This window comes from Helicoverpa armigera, chromosome 22, assembly GCF_030705265.1.
Source record: "Helicoverpa armigera isolate CAAS_96S chromosome 22, ASM3070526v1, whole genome shotgun sequence".
Lineage (NCBI taxonomy): Eukaryota > Metazoa > Arthropoda > Insecta > Lepidoptera > Noctuidae > Helicoverpa > Helicoverpa armigera.
Window position 1 is genome coordinate 4,240,928 of NC_087141.1, and position 22,812 is coordinate 4,263,739.

At 34.7% G+C, this 22,812-nt stretch overlaps 2 protein-coding genes across 3 annotated transcripts in view; one reads left to right on the top strand and one right to left on the bottom strand.

The window, feature by feature from the left end:
• The window catches only part of LOC110370826 (glucose dehydrogenase [FAD, quinone]), a 257,804-nt gene that overhangs the window by 133,086 nt on the left and 101,906 nt on the right, over positions 1-22,812 (top strand). The gene's annotated exons all lie outside the window — the stretch shown is intronic.
• The window catches only part of LOC110370840 (small G protein signaling modulator 2), a 71,794-nt gene that overhangs the window by 35,789 nt on the left and 13,193 nt on the right, over positions 1-22,812 (bottom strand). For both annotated transcript variants that reach the window (XM_064040495.1, XM_064040494.1), the window contains exons 2-3: positions 20,786-20,898; positions 18,789-18,941 (exon numbers count right to left, since the gene is read on the bottom strand). In XM_064040495.1, the coding sequence (XP_063896565.1) occupies positions 18,789-18,941; positions 20,786-20,898 (266 nt within the window). The remainder of the gene's footprint in view (positions 1-18,788; positions 18,942-20,785; positions 20,899-22,812) is intronic.

A 22,812-nucleotide genomic window follows, 5' to 3' on the forward strand; every position in this document is an offset into this window, starting at 1 on the left:
TAAACTAAAACACTCTTAGAAACACGAATAGCAAATAACCGAAAATGCTCCGTCGCCTAGAAGTGCAATAGGCCACAGTAACGACATAATGTGCGACCGGTATGGCTCATCCAGTTAAAAGCCTCATTCCCATTAATCCCTTATTGTCCCCATCCTGTATGGATGAGTGTTCACCCCTACACTTAGGCTCGGTATAAACGAACCACCGATCACGTGGACGGTATTTTTTTATGGGAAATCATCAAATGTGGTAGTTTTCCTCCGCTGTGGGTGCAGCGTGAGGGAGTGTCAGACACTTACTGACAAAAACCTATCATGTTCCTTCTTAAGCCCTTTATGTACCAGGGCCGCGGTAACTCTTTCCCGCAGCCCCGGCTTGGGTGGATGGTCACTGACACAAGATTTCAATGGCTACTACCAGTCGTAAATAGCGACTATAAGTAGTCAGTAGAAATCTGTATATTTTCAATACCCATTTCTAGTATTGAATATCGATTAAGTTACACCACAACAATTCCAAAGACAATAAATACTTAGAGATTAAAATCAAGTGAGCACTTGTCACTAGCCATCAGTGGCTAAGGCCATTGGCTCGTTTGCGCCAAGCCTTATATACCCAGCTAAATATAGGGGTATGTGTTCTCAAAGCCTTTGTTTCAGCCGTCGGAATGAAAATGGTTTTTCTAACAGAGTATTTATGAATGTTATTATTTGAGAGACGAGGTTTTTTTTATTATAAATTGATGCTCGCGGCCTTTTGTGTCACCTTTAGACGTGTGCTTATTATTCAAAGGTTATATTGATTTTATAAGCTCATACATCATGTATAATATTATGATTACTGGTATGTAATGTTTCATGTGGGACATTTATGTTCAGCTAAAACTATTTCGTAATCTCATAAATTGTATCACTGTTGTAAGAAACAAATCAGTCTCAAGGCATTATTTAATTTGACTGTCAATATAATCATTTTTTTTTCATGATTCTTTGAGAATGCTGTTGTTAAAAAAGAAAAGGTTTTTTGTGCATGACAACGAAATTATCCAACCGAACAAAAATGGATGTATTAATCAAAGGCTTCAGTTGTTGATGCGTCATATTTTAATTGGTTGTCTTTCATTGTGACAATCGTTCTTTCTTGACAATGAAACACATATTTTAAGATTGTATACATGATCTGAATGCAGTAAATAAAAGCTATAATCGGAAAAATATTATATTGGTCTATGGCGTGTCCTAATTTTCGATGCTATATAAGTATTTTTCTAGCCCCAATTCACGTTCTGTCACCAAAAGGAAAATGGTGTCATAAAAATATACTTGCTAGTTGATCAAATTGACCTTTTAAAAACAAACCTGATAAATAAATAAAACTAGACATACAGTTCCTAACATAAGCGTTGGCGTTTATATTTCAGTACTGTCACTAACAGTAACATTCTAATAAATAAAACACTTATATGCTCGACACTTTTAAAGTTGCCATTCGACGAAGCTATGCTATCAGCCTTTTGGCGACAGTGTCGGGTGACAGCGACGAAAATATTTTTTTGACGCCCTTTACTGGTTTTATATACTTAAGTCTTGCATTTCAATGTAACTACAGGTTCAGTTTTACTTGTAATAAATAATATCTTGTTGTTACCTATTCTTATCCAAACAAAACTACGTTTTTGCCACCTTATATTCCAGATTTAAGCCTAGAACACAAAAGTGATGTGAAACCCGGCGTCAGTTTTACATACGATCAACAAACTGATAAGATTTTCGCGCGTTCAAGTCAAACCGTTTACGCAAACGAGATAACGGAATTCAGGGACAATGCGATCCAAACTCCATTGTTTGGAGACAGGGAGCATCTAAAACTCACACGAGAAACAATCAGTGTATAACAAGCTTTTATATAAAATCTTTATACTGACATCTTTTGTTTTTGGTAATTTAATCAATGTTTTACTCGCTCTCGGTGTAAAATCTTAACTAATTTGTACTCGGTTCATATGAGCTAATAGATTCGATTGAGCTTTCGATTCTTACAAATGGTAGTATTTTGACATAAGCTTGGTAGAATCAGCGTGAATAACTAAGTACCATCCGGAAGTAAAGCAGAAGTTTTCTGTTTTTGCGAGGATTATCACACATTGTGATCAGGCATGTACCTTCCATAAAGATGTTCCGTAAAAAAACTCTGTGTACGTGAAAACCTAATCTAAGTCATTATCAAAAAAATCTCTACCACTAAAAGTTTTGAAATACCCAAGATAAAAGATTGACTCTCGCTTGTTTTACATCAAAATAAAAAAGAATCAAAGAAATCACGGCATAATAGAAATTGACATAAACCTTTTGAAGCCCAAGCATTACAGATTATTGTAATCGTTGTGAGAGCGACTGTCTGAGACAGTTACATCAAATTGAGAAAGGAATTAAAGGTCACCAAATGTAAGGAGGTCAAAGAACTGAGGTTCAAACGATTGTCCTCGAAGGTAGTTACAAGGGCAGGACTTAGTTCAAGATTCTTTGATATTATAATAGCCTTATTAATTTAATTTGTTTTATATGACTTTTGTTTTTAGGAAACTCCTATAAGCAGGACGTATCTTTATACTTATGTATAAATCGGTTTCATTTTAAGAAACAATTTTATATTTCAATCAGTTGTGTGGAACGTATTTAAAATTGGGTGAGACATAGTTTTAAAAATAGTGGTCAATATGAAGCTATCAAAAAAATTGTATACAAACAACAATATTTTTATAAGTCAGCTGACCTCAATTAAAAGACCCATCTATAAAATAACCTCACACATGCTGGGTGTGTCAAACAGAAAAATCAATAAGCAAAAGAGGTCGAATTGTATCTTCTCACGCTGCAACCCTACATGTCGGCAGCAAACAAGCTGACCAACATTTGTACATGCATTTGAATGAACTGCAAATGTTGGTACAAAATCCTTTGTGAGAACCAATATGTCCAATGGTGGATACGCACGATACAGACTTTAAGTCTATAGAAATACGATAAATAAATATGATCTGAATAAAACCCTAAAGTGGAAATTGAAAGTCTAACTAAAAGTCTAAATGGAAATGTGATGACAAGAAGTTTGAGCAGACATCATTGGCTCAGACTTTTGTAAGCACTGATTTGTTGCACAGACAAAATTCTATGAAAGTCTGTGTGAAGTTGGTATGGACCCACCATAAGCTGGCGCAAAAGTTGGAGCCAATGTGTGGTGGTAAAACTATTGCCGTAGAACTGAATGTCAGTAATACTTATCGTTTGATACAGGGAACTGCGATCGCATTGGCGTATATAGAACATATCGAAATTCCATTTTCTTTTACGGGTCGGTTATTCTTTCGAACAGGGAGTGGTTAGCAATGCTGTTCATCTATTTGAAAGGAGTGATGTAAAGAGTTAAAGGTCTATACTGTAGAATGTTAGCCAGGTATTGGGTATTGATCTATATTTGAGCCGAGATTTGGATCCATTTGGTTGATTGAAACTACCTCTAATTTTACGTAGTGCTGCTTTTGGTTGGTGTACAGTTTTCGAAAAAGATTAAAGCTATTGCAGATACCAAAATAGAAATAAGACATTGAATAACAAAAACTACAATTAACAAAAATATTTTTACTTAGCCACTATCCTTAATTACTAAATGCTCTTTAAAATTTTAACTTATTTCACTCAGCCGTCAATTAAGAACTTAGTTTAAAGTTTTGACCTTTTTCGAGAAATCTCTTAATTAAAATCAAAAGCTTTAACAAGACTCGTTGAGTGGTTTCAAAATATAATTTGGCTACTAAGTAATTTATGTTTTTACTTATAAAATATTAGATATAATCTAGCTATGCCAGCGGTTTCTTAAAGCTTATACATAATTATGTCATTCTGATGTACATATATTTCATTGAAATCCATTTGGGACCCTTCAAACCTTTACGTTCATAATATTAGTGTGATATGACGTGACTACAAATGAAACATTATGTAAAACCTCCTACATAAATGCAATACTTATTATTAAAAGGCAATATAAATCCGCATAATACATACAGAGAGAGGATATCCCGTCGGAAGATGGCTTCCTCGACCAATAAACAAATGACGTCACAACTGACGTCACATTGAGTGACTCGTAATGAGTATTCATCGTGAAATGTCAGTGCACTATGAAATAAATATAGCGGTCACTGACTCTGTTTACATAGGGGCTCGTGACTTTGTTCAACTGTAGGTATTGGTTACATGGTAACATGGTATTTTTAATTAGCCCCAATGGCTATCAATTGGTTATAAAAACTTATGATTTATGAACAACTAGCTTCCGTGGTTTCACCCGCGTCCCGGATGGTAACAAATCCTATGTCCTTCTCCCAGGTCTAAGCTACCTTCCCTCTAATTTTCAGCCTAAACGGTTCAGCCATTCTTGAGTTATAAAATGTGTAACTAAAACGACTTTTTTATATAAATAGATTTAGAAAGCGTACGTCAAAAAAATTGGGGATAGATTTAGACACCTTCGCATAGGGTAAAGGCGGGATAGATGCCCCACTTTTTGAAATATGCTTATAATTTAATAAATATAGGTTATACATTAATACCACCTATGAATGTAACTAGTTTAATCCTTTATGTTTATTTGTGATTTGTTTTTTTGGACCTATATACTACACGTTTTGCAGATTTTAGCTTTTTGTAGACCTCAATTTTTGGGGATAGATGCCTACCCCTATGGATAGTTGCCCCACCTTGAAAATACTAGCGAGGATAGATGCCTACGGTGCGGGATAGATGCCCTTCATACTGTTTAAGTATATTATATTAATAATATTTATATATTTTTTGACTTTAATTTATTTGAAATGAAAAGTATTTTGCAGTTTTTAAAATCTTTTTATATTCATTATCAGATTAATTAAAATTAACACAATAAAATTATAAAAGTATTTGTTCAACAAAAATAATGTATTTTATATTTTAAACCCTTATTATAAAATATTAATTATTTAGTTTCAACATGCAAAATCATAAAAATCATTCTTTCTTAAAAACTAAAATAACACAATATACTTAGCATCATAATATTTAACCGGAAAGTTTAAGTTTTCTACATCTCGAGCAATTTCTGAAAAGTATACAGGTTTCATGTAACCAGCACTGACACATTACACATTGAATCCAGTCGGATTTAGACTTTGTTCATAGTTTTCAAAGCATTCTATGCAGTTATTTTTAATTGTATCTTTAGGCTCATCCTGTCCATCTCTTTTAGTCTTCTTCATCGGCAAACCTTTAGTTTTCTATTCCTTAACTTTGTTCTTAGATGAATTGTCTTCATCTTCACTGTTTGAACTGTAAATTATTCGTAATCAATAAAAAGTGTAAATACCTATACATAAAGACATGAAAAATATAAAAAATATATATTCAAAGCAATTATAATACATTCAGGGTACACGTGGTGTATGGAGGGATAGATGCCCCTAGGGGCACCTATACCGTAAAAAATCAGGGCAACTATCCTTTTTGACAGGGTTAGATGCCCTAGTATTATTTTAAATAAATAAATACAATAGACCAACTATTTACATCAAAATGTATACTTCATGAAATAATATGCATACGTAATAAAAAAATTGATGGAATTAATATCTACTTATAAAGTTATACAACAGCAAATACTCACCTTTAAAAATTTTACGCTCGCTGTAAGTTCGCCGCGGAGATGAATTCACACACGAGCGAAACGCGACCTCATCCCTCGACGGAGCGGGGCTAATTTAGGTGCGGGGTGCTTGTGGCTTCTAGTTAAACGGTTGTTTCTTAATCGCGAGCATGGGAAGTTAGGTTTTTTAAAAATGGGGCATCTATCCCACTGCGGCATCTATCCCGCCTTTACCCTATGAACTTTCTAAAAGTTTCAATATATAAAAATACATTTAACAGTAGGATGCTACAAAATCGTCTGGTAAATTGAGCATCTAATTAATGAATCATCAGAAACTTCCATTGCCAACAACATACTACACAAACATTATTAGGTAAATCTAAATATATAACATACCGAATTATGTCCTGGCGAATACCTAATTTTAGCCGAAACATTGTAAGTTATCCGAGCCTCGCACGCTAGGGAAAATTCCTTGCAAACCAGACCAGAACGGGCTCAAAGATCTAAATATGAAGTCCTGTAGGTAGTTGTCTTACATACTATCATTTCATGACCGGCAGAAATACCACCGCCCGGAGATTTTGAGATTGTATAACGGAGAAGGACCTTATTTTATCCTTTGTGGTGATGATAACCCAAGTTAATTTTAGGGATCTTAGGATATATCTATGAAAATCTGGATTAAAAATCCTATACTATGTTTTACCAATCTTTATTAGAAATCAACACATCGCAAGAAAAACTTCTTGTGTTCGAAATTATTAGCGGTGGGTTCAATATAAATGCTCTTTCAGTACCAAGCATATAAAAACATACTTCGATACGTGTAAGAATCGTGAAAATATTCACTAAAGAAACTGTAAAACTTCCAAATACCTATATTCTTCGGAATAAAAATTGCGAAAGTGCACAGGAGATACCTCGAGCGACATTATAGTGGCAATATGAATATTTGCGGCGAGAGCTCGAAGCTATAACATTTTGCATATTTCTGCTTCACAGTGGGGTATGGAAAAATTCCCGCAATTGGACCGTTCTCACACGGATGGTTTTAACGCAATGTCGTGTTTATGTTACGTAATGTATTTTCATTGTACTTCGCTTTATTAATGGCGTCCTTGGATGGTTATGAATTTGTGAAAGGCTTTTAAATGTTTTAAAAGCTTTTTTTTAATGTAGCTTGTTTTTACTGATGAATTTAATAATGCAACCAACACAGAAACAAGTCGATAATCTCTTATTTACTTAATGAATTAACATCCTCTTATTGGAAGACCTTGTTCGCTTATTGTAAAACAATGTTACTTAAAAAAAAATACTAAAAAGCATCGTGTTAACATTCCTCATTTACCTACCATTTTCTCGTATGCAAAATCTTTTACATTTTCATCTCAAAATCTAGACATTTCATAAATATGAAATCATAAGTATTCTGCTAGACATTAGTTACCTTTGACATTTTGCAAGCGAGCGCATATGATTGCTTGGCTGGCTTGTTAAGCAGACTGAGAGGCGGAATAAATAAATTGCCTTGCTTTAAGCACAGTTCAAGTATAAGTAACTTGATTTGTATCGACAACACAATTCTAGATATGTCAAGGTTATTCAAGTGATTAGTACATATTGCTTTCTTGGTATCCTTGTCGCTTTTTACTGAAAGAGCTGATTTTAAATAGATAATAGTATACCGAACTGAATTAAATTTTAATAGACCTCGAAGGTATTATCTTTTTCAATTGAATGAAGAAAGTGTCATGACAAGAAATTAATATTTGCAGAGTGCAATTCTCAAATAACATAATAGATAGAGAATAGGTGCCAAAACCTTTGATACCATTAAATTGAATTCTCTCTGAACGCAAGTAAACCGTGAATCAATCAACTCTGTTCAATAACGATATACCTAAATACCTATTTCAATTAGTATCGTACCTATACCATGCCATACCCATTAAATTGGTTTAGTATGTACCACGAATCAAAATAAACAATGTTCATTGTGGAATACCTCTGGTTTGTACCAACACTACTGGGCACCTAGACCTTTGGCTCTGCTAAAGTCTGTTTAAAAGTAGACATTCTTTATCGATTATTGTACCAAGAATTATAAAATAATGATAACTTAAGTTTATGAATGTATCGCGGATTATAGTGTAAAATTCCTGAAAATCCTACCTATCTAAAAAGAAGTTACACTTCTTGTGTGTATGAAGGATGTGTGTCAAAATAAATCAAATGCAAATAATATTCGGGTAATTTTGTGTGAAAGTTGACATGGCTAGAAAGAACGTTACCTACTTGTGAGATGACGGCAGACAGAAGAGTATGGGAGAAGAAAACATGCTGCGCCGCCCCCATATAAATTGGGATAAAGGCAGGAGGATGATGGATGATGAATATTCGAGTCATTATAAGTATTATGAGCAGGTGATTAATGACTTTTTATTAATTTTCAACACAACAAAAACAAACTCTGGACAATATGGCGACAACCTGTTGAAGCTAGACATTAAACCGTGAACTTGTGTCACTGAACCACCTCGTAATATATGTGAGTGCTTTCTAAATCTCTTTTATGAGTTCAGAGGAAAAGTCTCTCGTTTTTAACTTCAGTTTTTAAGGAAAACAAACCATATTCTTGGTCTTACAAGTTTTTAATTCCTTGTACTGAGACTCAACTCTTATTAATGATAATAAATTATAGTTATTTGAAATGGGCTATAAAATCATCAGGAAACAATTTTATTTTTGGGGTAGTCTTTTTATAGACAACATCGCATCAACGTGGATCAAAAATAAAATATACTTTTAATTGAAAGCTGTGCCTAAAGATAAAAATACACCTAAAGCCGTGACCGATCTTAATTAACACAAAATTTCAGATAAAAACACCACAAACATTGAACTCAAAAACGTCTAAAAAATCTTTCACTAACATTCAACTCTCTAGCAACAAAATAAGCAGTACATACAGAATTTAATTAAGCGGCAAGCTAGTATACACAAAAGTAACACATTCACATTGTATAGTGCACGTCACCAACACTCCGAGTGTAACTAATCGATACTCGGTGCCACGATGCAGAGGAACTCGAGAAGAAACATTCGGAATAATATCTATCGATATCGTAATGGGTAATCGATTCATATAATATGTCCGATGCTAGAAGCGCTTTCATGTAGTAGGTGGAGAGAGAATGCAATATGCGTTGAACTCTGAAGTAACGTTAATGGCAAACATCGAAGGAATAAGACTGACATTACAGCAATATTCTCAGTTCTACAAAACCGTGATGATTTTTCTTTATGCATATCAGCCTTGTCAAAATGATATGCTGGGAGTCAAAACTATGTCTCACATGACTATTTTTGACACTGAAAAGACTATGCCTATAGACTAGACCAATTTCAAAGCCAATACAAAAACATTGTATGAGAGGACCAAGTAATTGAAGTACTGTAACATCAATAAAACTACTCACAGGCTTAAAAAAAACTACTTCACTTCATAAGCTTGTGACGTACCTATTTACTGCTAGTCTTTAAGCCGGTTTCTGAGCCTCTATGTCGGTGGTTTTTTTAAGGGCAAATCGGATAAAGCTACGCAAATATTATCAATTATCAGCGCACTTGTTTATTCTCATACACTGTCTGGTGTTTGTGATACTTCTGCCTATAACGTCACATAAACCTACAAGCATACGTAGTTGATATTCTGCGGCGATGCTCCGATAGTCGGTTGTTAGCAGTTTGTTATTCCTCTATTGTTACTGTCGCATGCGAGATAGCGCCTCTTAGGGTGATGGCCATGTAGGAACAACATTGTCTGTCGTCCACTCCGTTTGTCTTATAGCCTATCTAGATAGCTCCTGTCTAGCTCTGAGGCTGATATTCTATAAACGAAACTAACTTTAGACTGTAGACTACAAATATATTTGAAAATATTCCATCGTCTTCTTATACCTAAGTGTGTATGTGTCAACTAGAAAATGTGTTATAATATCGTATCAACAACCAGCTCACTCAAATGAAACATTACCTCAACATGGCAATTTAAGACAATATCTAGGATTCTATTAATGAATTTCTGAGAAGATGAACTACATAGATGTTCCAAAAATAGCGAACCTACAAACAATTTTAGGTACCTTCACTTCGCATAATATAATCAAGCAAAGAACCCTCAGCTACGGTCGCAACACCAGTTTCTCGTCAAAATTATTTATATGTATGATATTTCAGCTATTTCAGTGGTTGCGGTCACCGTCAAAGCGAAGCGCGAACCTGACGGCGAAGCTAATTACACCACATTTAATTAATGTTAATTCTGCTTACCGCAGAGCTGCAAATATAGTTATTACTTTTGAACTTTTATTTGAAGTTAGAATTTTGCTTTATGTGCTTGAAACGAAATGTTTTAAAAATAAATTATATCTTTCTTTACTTCTCGTATGTACATGTTATAGAAAACTTATATTACCCCATCTTTTTACCCAATTTAACTATACCAAGCCTTTCATCTATAAGGACTACAGACAAAAAAATCTTCAATCTTATATATTCCTGTCCAATCATTTTGTTCAGTTCTGAAGGATTTTGCTTGTGAAGACAAGCAAAATCCTTCAGAACTGAACAAAACGTTCAGAAAAAACAAATAAAATACACAGCATAACGCCATACAACGTCCGCCCCTATTAAAAGTTTCCATCCTTTTCAACTAGAAACTTGTAAAGCTCGGCATTCAATTCTTCATATTTCCCGGCAGATCATTATACACTAGCGAAGGCTCTTCAGCTCAGTCACACTGAGAGTTTGAAAGCGTACTACTGACGAACAATTTGTGTAAAACCTTTGAGGCTTATAAACTTTATGAATGTGTATGCCGATGGGTTCCAACTGTAGTGATGTGACTTCACAAGTTCAGGTTTTATATATGGCTTTGATGTATTTTTTGTACTTTTACAGAAATGTCAATCAAGAAGTGAAGAGAGCTTATCGAAATATATTTAGATTTCAGGGTTTTTAAAGTGAGTATGTAGAGCTAATGGAAAAGATTTTGCGCTGACCAATGGTTATTTGTTTAAGGGGTGGATGATGCTTTAAGTTAAATTTTATTATTTTTGTATGTATAGCTATTGTGGACACCACTCTCGAATTGGTTTGTAAACTGTAATGATAGTGTGTATGTTTTTAAATAAATAAAAAATAAATAAATGCTCACTTGGGTATTTAAAAAATCTTTTACGGAGCCTTTGGATAGCAAAACTTCGGCTAGAAAAAAACACACGTTACTCACATTCCCCAAAAAACCGAACACTTACGAGCTCGCAATTACCCTGAGAGCTGAAACCCTTATTTATTTGCAGCTGCCTCATTTCACGGCACGTACCTGTACAAATACGTTCCGTTACCCAAGCTGTTTACCTTTCGCGTTGTTTGTGGATCGACTTCAGAGCTCAACTCTATTGATTAGCTGGTGAACCCGCTTTGAACGATATACGCTCATCCCATTTGTTGATAGGATTTGATGAAACCTGGCTGAGTGTGGCCATTTTTTAATGTCAGGACACCTTTTCACGCATTGTCGGTTAGCCTCATGGTAAGTTATTAATTTACTTGTGTTATGGGTGCTAATACAACTGATAAATAGCTACACATGTACACATTTATAAACACATATTGTCACACCCAGACCACGGCCAACAAGCATGCTCATCACACGAGATTTTGTTTTTTGTAATTCGAACTTGCAGTTGTCAATTGTTTTTTGCAAATAAACTCAGAACTCAACTCTATTGATTAGCTGGTAAACCCGCTTTCAACGATATACTAGCTCATTCCATTTGCTGATACGATTTGATGAAACCTGGCTAGTTGTGGCCATTTTGGGCCATTTTGTTTTTCGTATTTCGAAGTTGTCAATTTTTTATTGCAATTTCATGTTGGTATGTTATCTAAGTTAGATCAACCAGCCTACGTACATCAAAACGTTATGCATTAACTGTGAAAGTACTTACATTTGTATAATAAGTGGTTGACTACATAATCACCAGTCACCCACATACCTAACTTTCCTTATCGCTTTTCACGGTAACATTTTACCGGTCCGTAGGTGTTGCTTTAACAGTTTCAAACTATACTTTGTTTACTTACTACACCTACAATAATAGTATTCTATCGATCTTAAAAAAAAAACAATTTTCAATTTCGATTATAGTCAAGCAGCACAACGGCCACGATATGAAGTTTTAAAGATCAGATTATAATTCTATTTTATCCGTTCGTTTAATCGGAACTTTCTCAAATATTCGACTAAGCTAAAAGTTTAGACGATCAATTTCCCGGACTCTATCAAACATCTCGGGAACATGGCTCAACTTTGTTCGCAACAATTCAACGATAAGTCGCAACTATAATTTTGAGATATTGGAAATTCAATATCGGACGAAAATCCGATCTCAAACTGTCTTACTACTAGCTATAGTGCTTTTGATATTGGATCCGAGATAACGTATTCGATTAACAAACGATTACTTAGGTATTGATTTAGAAATGTGGTGGCATTGTTATGACTAGATTCCTGAACTTATTTACATATTTACAACTAAATACAGTACTACATATATGTAATATGCGTAAACAAACTTCAGTAGGTACACTTGAAGTTCAAATCGATCTTTAACAGTTAATATTTGATATTAAACTGAAACGAGGCGAGTAAAGCCACGATAACCACAACGTTCATTCGTCGAGACATGCCACGTGTGAAGTAAGTACTCGTCTCGAAGATATCAATAATGTTTCATAACTTAATATCTAAGTAAGTAATGCGTAAAAAACATTTGTACGAATAGAATTCAAGAACCGAGTAGTAATTCAACATTATTTTGTCACAAGAAAATATGTTTTATGTGAACTAATTAACAACTTTAGAAAGACTTGTGACCCGGCTATAGGAAGCGAAGCTTCTGTCTGCAGGTCATTGTGCTGAAGAAGTCACGAGCTAATTCTAGTAAGTATTATTGCAAATCTTGTGGACAGAACGAAATATAGTCTAAGGACATAGAAGATAACCTAGGATTAATTTACTTCCAATCCAAGTCTTAAATACCTACTTCGAAACGGAAAATAGTCCTTTGAGTTAAAAAATAATGTTGTTATTGCATAAATATGCATGACATTGAAGCTATCGATAACAAAGTGTACCGGAAGCCGTAACTACAGTTAGTGACTGAACTCCCAACCAACTATCGTGATGGACTAGTTACTTGTATTAACGTGGCACATGACTGTACCTATATTATCAAGAGAAAATCATATTCCATCTGAATATCGATCGCTCTGAATATCCGCAGTATTCATCATCTTGTTCTCACTTGCTTATTGTTTCCAAGTCTCAAATTGTTTAATGTACAGTCAGACAAAAATGTAGCGTGCGTCATTTAAAACGTCATGAAAACTTCTAAAGAATAAAAAAGTGTCTAATAGTTTTTTTTGTGTTGTAAATATCTATGCAAATAAAAATGAACAGGAGCAAAAAAAAATTAATTAAAATAGGTATCTCATAAAAAAGCCGAAAATTAATAATCCGTAGAAAAATAAACCTAGCCAAAATTAAATTAAACAAAAGCTTAAGACAAAACTGTTAGACCACTTTCTTAGCCAACTAAACAATTTATTGACAGTTTGTTCAATTGCCAAAAAGTCTAAAATTTTGGCAGATTTCAATTCGGTTGACTGCACTTACTATGATCAGTGAGATGGCAAACCAATGATGCGTAACTATTTTTTGACCTATCGAGGTCAGATCACGACTTCAAGAGCGTTTTCTCCTTTGAACCCGTTTGGAAAAGGCTCTTGACATTTTACTATGATGTTCCTAATTACGTGCGTACGTACCTACTTGCTAAGTATATCTTAGACACCAGTGGCTTATAAAAAAATGAAGGAAAACATCTTGAAGAAACCTGGACTATAGTCCGAAATCACCAACCCGCATTAAGCTAGCGTGGTGATTAATGCTCAAACCTTCTCTGTGTGTGAGGAGGCCTGTGCCCAGCAGTGGGACGATAAAAAGGCTGTCACAGTCACAGTTCCTTAATAATCTTTTGAAAATAATGATACCGACTGATCATACAACTGTTTTCCCTACTTAGTATGTATCCCTAACTATTTCTGAATGCATTTTGATTCAAATGACATCTCAACCATAACTTTCAAAAAGTCAGAAAAGCACTTCTTGACCATAACGTGACAAAAAACAATCATAGACGATTTTCTCCATTCACACATTTCGGTTTCATTCGCGCGAAACAAATTCAATTGCTGCTAAAAAAAGCTTTCACGTCCTTCAGTTCCAATTGACATCAGTTAATGAAGTGGCAACACTCATTGAAATGGCAATCATTTTCATTGTAAACATAGGTAGGGACAGACAAATCTAACACAAAAACTGATACCTAATTAGTGTCTACGTAGTTTGAGATATAGGATGTTATGAATACAAAAGTTTGGCGTTTTAATAATAAAATATCCCACTGTGTAAGTTATTTTTATGTTCTGTAATTCAACTATATTAGGTACTTTTCATCAAAAACACTACGAAACGGAAAGTATGTGATGGTTTTGAAGGGTCAGTGTGTTGCTTAAAAAGTGCACATTTTGATATTTTTTATGTAAGAAACCGGAGTATGTACGACAAATACCGACGGTGACCCAAAAAGTCCCATCAAAACATTCCACTGGAATTCTCATGCCTCTAGTTTTCTTGCGGAAAAAGGCACATAATAAAAGCTAATGCTGCCAGCCTCCTAAACGAATTTACATGAAGTTGAGAGCTATTTAAATATCCATCTCGCGGCCCGCCCGTGTTATATCAGATAATATTGGGTGACGCTATTTTTGAAAATTGTTTTATATGGAGGCCTATGTTTGGAGATAAGTGTTATGACAAAAATAATTGTAATTTTCTTACTTTCACGTCTAGAAATTGCCTTTTTACGTACGAACGTGAATTTGTATTTAGAAGCGTACTTACTTACGTATACATTGCACCAAAACATTGATGGATGAAATTATTGACAAAAGTAAGTAATTTTTTGTCAAGCCGATAGCTTAAAATTAATATTTGCAGCAGTAAACTAACGCACGAACATAATATCTTTATAGCACTCTTGAATATGGAAGTCTTTTTGCCACGAAATAATCTCATCGTTTGTCACGTTTTGAAAAGCACATATCCGGTGATCGGCTCGTGTTCCAACGCATATCTCACAAGGAAAACTAAGAATATTCACAATTTTCCGTCTTCAAGTAAACGAGCTCAAGGACGGCCCAAACCTAATTTGTTTTAGCCAATTACGATTTTCTCGAACAAATTGACATTACTAACAAAAACAGGGACAAAATCAAAGGCTCGAGATTAAATGAAATTAGGAACTTTAAAATTAGATACGCCTTAGTTTAGGTAATTAGTTTTAAATGAGTAGTGGGAGTGTTAGTGGTAAGTTAGGGTAGTTTACTCCCACTGTTAATGCCTAATTTATGTTTTTAATGTAACTAATATGTCCTAATTTTGTAATTAGGGGACTTTTAAACTATTATATTTTGTATAAACGTAGGTATATTAATCCAGACAAATAACATGATAAACAGTTGATAGAATTTACAAAATTACTAGCCAAAGAGCCATTATAATTAACGCGATTTCAGTATTTTCAATGCTACCAACTGTTTTTCTTCTTCATGTCTTCCAGAAAAGACTTTTTAACTCCATCCTCATCCATAAAACATTCATCACATCTAGACTAAACAAATGTCTTGAACCACAGTTGAACTCACCCCTCCTCTCTCCACCGACAGAAACAAATCTAACAAGTCTGGTCCCAAGAGAGGGTATTAACTTGTACCAACATTATTACAAAACTTTATTAAAATAAAAAAACACTGACGTACAGTCAGCGAGGAAAATCCTTTAAAACTTCACACGTTGACATTTAAAATGTCGAGTTAGAAAAGTTCAACAATTGAGTTAAATTCTTTTATAATTTGTTCTAGCTTCAAGCCTGATTATGGTTAAGTACTGACAATATTAATCTACGTATTTAATCATCATCTGCACAGCCTTTTCCCAACTATGTTCGCTTCCAGACTACCCGGATTCAGCTGAGTACCAGTGTTGGCAAGGACCGAATGCCTATCTGACCTCCTCAACCCAGTTACCCGGGCAACTCGATACCCCTTGGTAAGAATATCAGTCTACATTAATGCTTATCGAATATTTTATAATAATTGTTGACAGTCGTTAAAGCTATTACCATGAAAAATATTTACGATACCGTGTAAGAATTACACGACCAAACAAAGTTTTTAATTTGTAATAACACGAACTTTCCTCGTTTATACAAACGTAATTCGTGTCAAATTAATTTAATGTGTGTCCAATAAAGTTTTACGTAAATTACTGTGTTTAACCTATTTCAATATCAGACCGTATTTTATTGTTGCCTACCAAAAAATACTTTGTAAGTATAACCCGAATGCTAACCCGAGTTTGTATATTTTTTATGATATGTTTGAAAAATCGGCCTTCTTCAAAACGTGTTTGGGGGATTTTTACCTAGATTGCTGACACTAAAAGTGTCTTATAATTGTAAATCCTTAGCTGTTAGGCTCTCGAAAAAATTGGGATCCGAATGTACTGCAGTTTTTCCACAAGTAAGCTCATAAATCAATATTTTAGTAGGAAAGCTTCCACAATTTTTTCCAATTATTACGAAGCCATGGAAATGAAATTCGACATAACACTGAATAAATAAGGCTATAATTTCGTTTCAGTTACTCAGGAAGTACTTCGAAGTCAATAAATTATTCCTACCTGTAATCAATTACATATTAATACTAAATTGGCTTGATATTACATTCATACGTTAAGTAAAACACTTGTGGTTTATTAGTCTTCCAAATCGTTTCAGAAATTTGTTATAACATGTTAAGTAAACGTTGTGGGATACGCATGATAGAATATTAAAACCACTTCATTATATTTAATTTGGTAATGATGTTAAATGCCGTTAAGAGCTTTCTGTTGCTATGCAACGAAGGTTAATTTACCTGATCTAACATCTGTATAGATGAAGAAACGCTCCGCCGAAGAAATTCTAAGCTGAAGCACAAAATTGACGCCAGAGACCAAAAGAATATCTTGGAAGACCTTTGCCAAATAGACTGGTTTGTCTGGTCATATTAAAAAAAAAAAACAGAAAAGGTACAGTATGTCCTACAAAAGTTAAATGAAACGGTACAAAGAACCGTTGAAAAACAAAGAAGCGAAGAAAGAAAACAAAAACAGACAACAAAATGTTTACACTGATCTTAGACGCCACTATACCCCGTTATTCTAAAAGCTGGTCTCAAATGGGAACATAATGATCGGAAAACCAATAACAACATAACGCATAAATTACTGAACGTAATTCAAGATGCTCGCTGCTCAAGCTCACGGTTAGAACGCATCTATGTAAAAGCTTAACTAAGTAACCTTGCTAAGTTGCTACACAACATATCAAGTTACTCCACTCTGGACGCGTTGCTAAATTCATTAGACATGAACATAATTCCATGTATAATCCGCAGAAGTAATCCTATTATGCTTAGTCTTTACGTGTATCCTCTGGTTGGTTATTATTGAATTGAATGTGTCTGCCTTGGCTGGTGAATGCCAGAATCTTGGTAAAGAAGAAAAATGATAAATAAGATAGACTATATAAAATCAACGATTGTAGAACAGTAGCTTATCATAGCGGTACGTATGTTTTTTTTTTTCAAATAGTTGCATTTTGTTGTTTTAATTTCTGTCTAGAAATATCTAGCAACGCTCTGGCTGAAAGCAGTTAATTTTCTCGATTGCAGCGACTGGTTGAATTAGTTTTGTACTCACTGCAACCCAATTGGATATTATTTATTACCTAAGCTACAGACTGACACGGGGCTTGCGTTAATGTGAGCTAGATCTAATTTAATTTGTCCACAGTTGTTATACAATTACTTACACTACTTATGAATTGCGACATTCTGAAGAACTACACTAAAGCTAATCTTATATAGGTATTACAGCTTAAAACTTAAAAACAGCATCAAAAAATTGGTCCTCATCGTTGTCACTATATTGTGTCGTTTTATTCTCAGAGATATATTTTTCAGAATCATTATCCTAAACTCTTACACATTTTACGCGTAACCTATTCTTTGTCTTCCTAATTTCTTTGTAACCTGTTACCTCCCCGTTCATTTATCTTTACAAGAACAGCCTTTGTGTCATTATTTATTCCGTCGTTCTGTCAACTGAACAGATTACCGAGCGCACAAAACGTACGCATATGAAAGTCGTTTGCTAAACAAATACCCGTGTTCCCGGGAAATGCTGTTTACCTTCATATAACAATTGTAAATGGTAGTTTTCGCAGAGCGCAGGTAAATGTACGCCATTTGTCTAGCTCTGAATGTCATGTCTTATATTATATGTCTAGTTTTGTGGCATTTGCGGTTCGCATTTTGAACGGAAAATCTCAGATGTTGTGTTTTAGGTATGATTCCATTAATAAAACTTGAATACCTACAGTAATTCTTCCTTAAGAATAGGTTTGATAATTCATATTTAGTGATAAAACAACAAACTTCTGGTTTGTCAAGAAACTATCTCAATTTATAATTTACGAGGACGTCCTTCTAAAGTTCTGATAGTAATAAATTATGCATGTGTAAAACCCTATTTACAATAGCGGAAGGGAAACTCAGGGGAGCCCTATATTTCTATCAATATTTCTGTCTGTCTACCGTAAATTATGATGACAGCTACTCAATATCATAAAAAATACTTTTCAAACAGTATTCTTATATTTCAGTTCCATTAGTCCATTTTTCTTCAATGGCTGACACTAAGTAAAATGGATCGACCGAGAGACAACGAACTTCTAATTTTAAAAATGCCTCAAGGAGACAGCTATTTAGGAAATAATGAAGTTTACTTGAATTTTAACCCAAAATAGGAATAATTCACCATCCTTTCTTCTTAGGCTTGCACAGTTTGCTTAGTTTTAAGACTTACCTTAGCAATTTTATGCAGTAAAGCAGTAGTAGAACTAGTCTTGAATAGACCGAGAGCTCGCCGCCTCAGACCCTGGCCGAGGCACGCCTCGACGGCACCGCACAGCGCTGTCACACCTCCACTCTCTTCATGCACGAATTTACGTGTTACGGCCTGGAGGAACGAAAAATTTATTACCTATTTATCAAAATAACTATAGGTATTACCAAGGCAAGGGAGACCTACAAATGTCTATGTTGCCAGTTTTACTATTATAAAAGACAATATTATCCTTTCTTGATTCCCGATTTGATGGTTCAGAAATGAAATCACAGATCAACAAATCTAATAAATAAATCACTGTTCCATTTAATATTAACGTAGAAATATCGGAAGCCTTTCCAGTAACAGATAAAACTTCAAGATCTTTCCATATCTTACTAAACTGACTGAGCTTTTTATAATGAGTGAAAAGAAGGAGGATAAAATGCGAAAACGCGATCAGAACAGATTAATCTCTCTCAAATTAAAAGCGATATTAGAGCTCAGAAGGAAAATCCGGACTTGAAATTGAAAAGTAATTTTCAACTGACTTTATCGGGAAAGTAATATAAAAGATCGGTTGGGACTTAAGACAGTTTAAATACAGTATAAGTCAGTTTGTTAGTAGTACGGCGACGCCTACGTTACTCGGAATTTATTGCAAAATACTCGAGTAGTGGTGAGGAAATTCCTCTCAATAATATACATAGAATACAGAGTGTAAGCTCAGTTAGAGCTCTCAGCTTTTTATTCAACACTATAATATTGAGAAATGTGGTGACAGCTGTGTGAATATGGTATACCTTCATTATTTTACGGTCGGTAGATAAAACCTGGCCTAATACTGATTTTAAAGGGTAGGTTTTATATATTTTTAGGTCCATATGTAAGAATTTTGTAAATTACCCTTATCAGTTAGCCACTACTACACTTTCATACGTTTACACTATTTAAATATCTGGGTCCTTTAGTAGAAATAATATTTCTGACCCTGGCACTGAGGCCTAATTGCAAATAAACGTGAGTGGTCTATATTACTCGTAATTTAATATTGTGATGTTTAAACATATCTCAAAATACCCAGAGAAACCTTAAATAATTCCACCATTTATAAACATTACTCATCATAACCTAGCCTTATCTGAAAGTCCATAACAATCTAAAATTATGTGAATTTTAAATTCAGTACTAGAGGTTTATTACTTGGTTCAAATTACATAAGTATTAATATTTTAATTTTTCAGTGTGGATTTACGTAAATAAGCTCAATTTGGTCGTGATTATTGCAAAATATGAAACTTATGATGAGTCTGAGTAGTGGTTATCATCCACGTTTTTTGCCCAAAGTCGCTAAATTAGTGTTCAGAAATACAAGAATGGTACTGCAGACCCAATATTTTGCTATATGAACAGCGTTGCGGAAGTAACAAAAATACAATTTTTGGAATAACTCAAATGTCCTTTCCATAATTAGAAACACGAGGTATAAATATTCGTGCGGAAAGGTAACCTTTATTTTAGAAGGTCCGTTAAAAATATTTGCTTTTTTCCGGACTCTATGTAATCCTAGCATCTGCCAGCAGTTTCACCCTCGTTCCGGGAAAAACACGTATGCGGATTAACTTACTTAGGCCATGTTCAGCGCGGATAATGTAACTTCCTAACAGTGAAAGAGTTATTCAAAACAGTGCATTCGTTTCTGAGCTTATTGACTAAAAACATATAGTCAACTCAGTCCTCTCTATGACTAAAAGTATAGATGTAGGTTAAATATGACGAGTGACAGGAAAGAATGGAAGCGGAGGTCATATTGCGCCGACCCAAATAAAATTGGGGACAGGACAGGAAGAAGAAGAAGATGTAGATAAAGTATATAAGATCATCCTCATCCTCTGAGAATTTTTCCTTTTTTTATGTTGGGGTCGGCTTCCAGTCTAACTGATGATAAAATTTATAAGATATGTAATATAATTTACCTCTTCCATCAACTGCTTGACCTCCTTCTTGACGGCAGCGATCAGCCGCTCCTTCTGCTCGGCGCTGGGGTCAGTCGCCGTGGCCGCCGGCATCTCCTCCGACCCTCCTTCAGCTACGACAATAGTACTATTGTGTTTATTAATACCAATACTAGGTTACAATTTTCAGGTGGAAACTACACGAGAGAATCTTTTTAATACGTAAATATCTATGTAAATAAACAAAGAAGAATTGATCTTACTCAGATAATAGAATACATAATACTTTTAGATATTTGGATATTTTATATGTCCTGCTATGCTATAAACTTATGCTAAAATTTGCTGTTTTCCTGCGGTTTTGCCCGCGTCCCATGGGAACTACTGAGAGAAAATATAGCCGATGTTATTCGCATATAGTGTAATTTTTTTTAAATTGTTCCAGTAGAGTTCGAGTTTATCCATTTCAAACATACAAAAATACTTCCTCTTTATAATATGAGCATAGATATAAAGTAAGCACTGAACACCAAAAAAGGATCTTAAATTGATATACAGATCTACAATATGTACACGTCTAGCTATGCCTTGAATTCCATATCCTGTGGTGACATACACAGATATCATGCTCAAAACCACGCGAGTCAGCTCAACGAAATGCAAGCTCTATCGAATCGACAACAATAGCATGCCTACAACTAGGAATTCCGCACATTCGGCTCAAAGCTTTACCGTACCGTGCAGATAACTGACTATGTACGTTAGGGTGTCCCAAAAAAATCAAAATCATTTTTTTTTAATGCATACCCTCCTATTTTTTTCCTTTTGGTCTAAAACTATTGTAAATAAAATTTTATGATGGTAGGACCACGGTAACCCGTGCCGACTTACATTTGTATGTATGTCATACTTGCTCTCTAAGACTAACGCGATCTAACTCGTCGATGTGCTTGTGATTTCTTGTTATTTAGTGATCGAAACATTTTTTTCAAACAGCCAACATGTCACTAGACTTGTGCAGTTATAAAAAAAGGTATATTTTTTATTAGGGGACCTAAAACATCAAATGACGGGCTCAAAACTTCCGTCTAATGGACAAGTTTTAGCAGTTTCATTGTACAACTAGCGACCCGCTCCGGCTTCGCACGGAATAACAGTATCTTCCCAATATTTAATTTTTATTATTATACATATAAACCTTCCTCTTTAACCCCTCTATCTATTAGAGAAAACCGCATGAAAATCAGTTGCGTAGTTTTGAAGATTTAGAAGATTTAGGGACACGGGGACAGAAAAAGCGACTTTGTTTTTATACTATGTAGTGATATTCGGGAAATTAATTTAATTGTGAATGAAAGCGTAAATGTTACTATTCGCGAATGCATTATCTACTGGGAAAAAGCGCGTATACTAAATCTTTGCCTATTGTGTGACGAAACTCGTCACCTTGTATCAAGTTTGGAGGGACAAAAGACACAAGACGTTTTTAAGCAGCGCCATCAAGACTTTCAGCAACTTAGATAGGTAATTGTAATTTGTTTGATTTTGCACATGTTGTATAAGTGTATAAGTGTGTGTATGAGAATAAATCATCATGTCCCGAGCCTTTTCCCAACTATGTTGGGGTCGGCTTCCAGTCTTATCGGATTCAGCTGAGTACCAGAGTTTTACAAGGAGTGACTGCCTATCTAACCTTCTCAATCCAGTTACCCGGCAACCCAATACCCCTTTGATAAGACTGGTGTCAGACTTACTGGCTTCTGACTACCTGTAACGACTGCCCAAAATGTTAAATGACAGCCAGGACCTAGAGAGCGGGAGTTACAGAAAGCTCGCGCCTCAGAGGATGAAAGAGGAAATAACTCTTGAAAAACGATGGGATATATCGTTTTTCAGGGGTTATTTCGTCTGTGGTTAAATTTGTTTTTCAAAAGCAGATCTTTACGGTACGTTGTATGACAAAAACATCTCTAACTTCATTTCAGTAAAAAGCGAGCTCTTTGATCGATCGCCTTAAAATTAATGACAGTTTTCTACATGGATGTGTC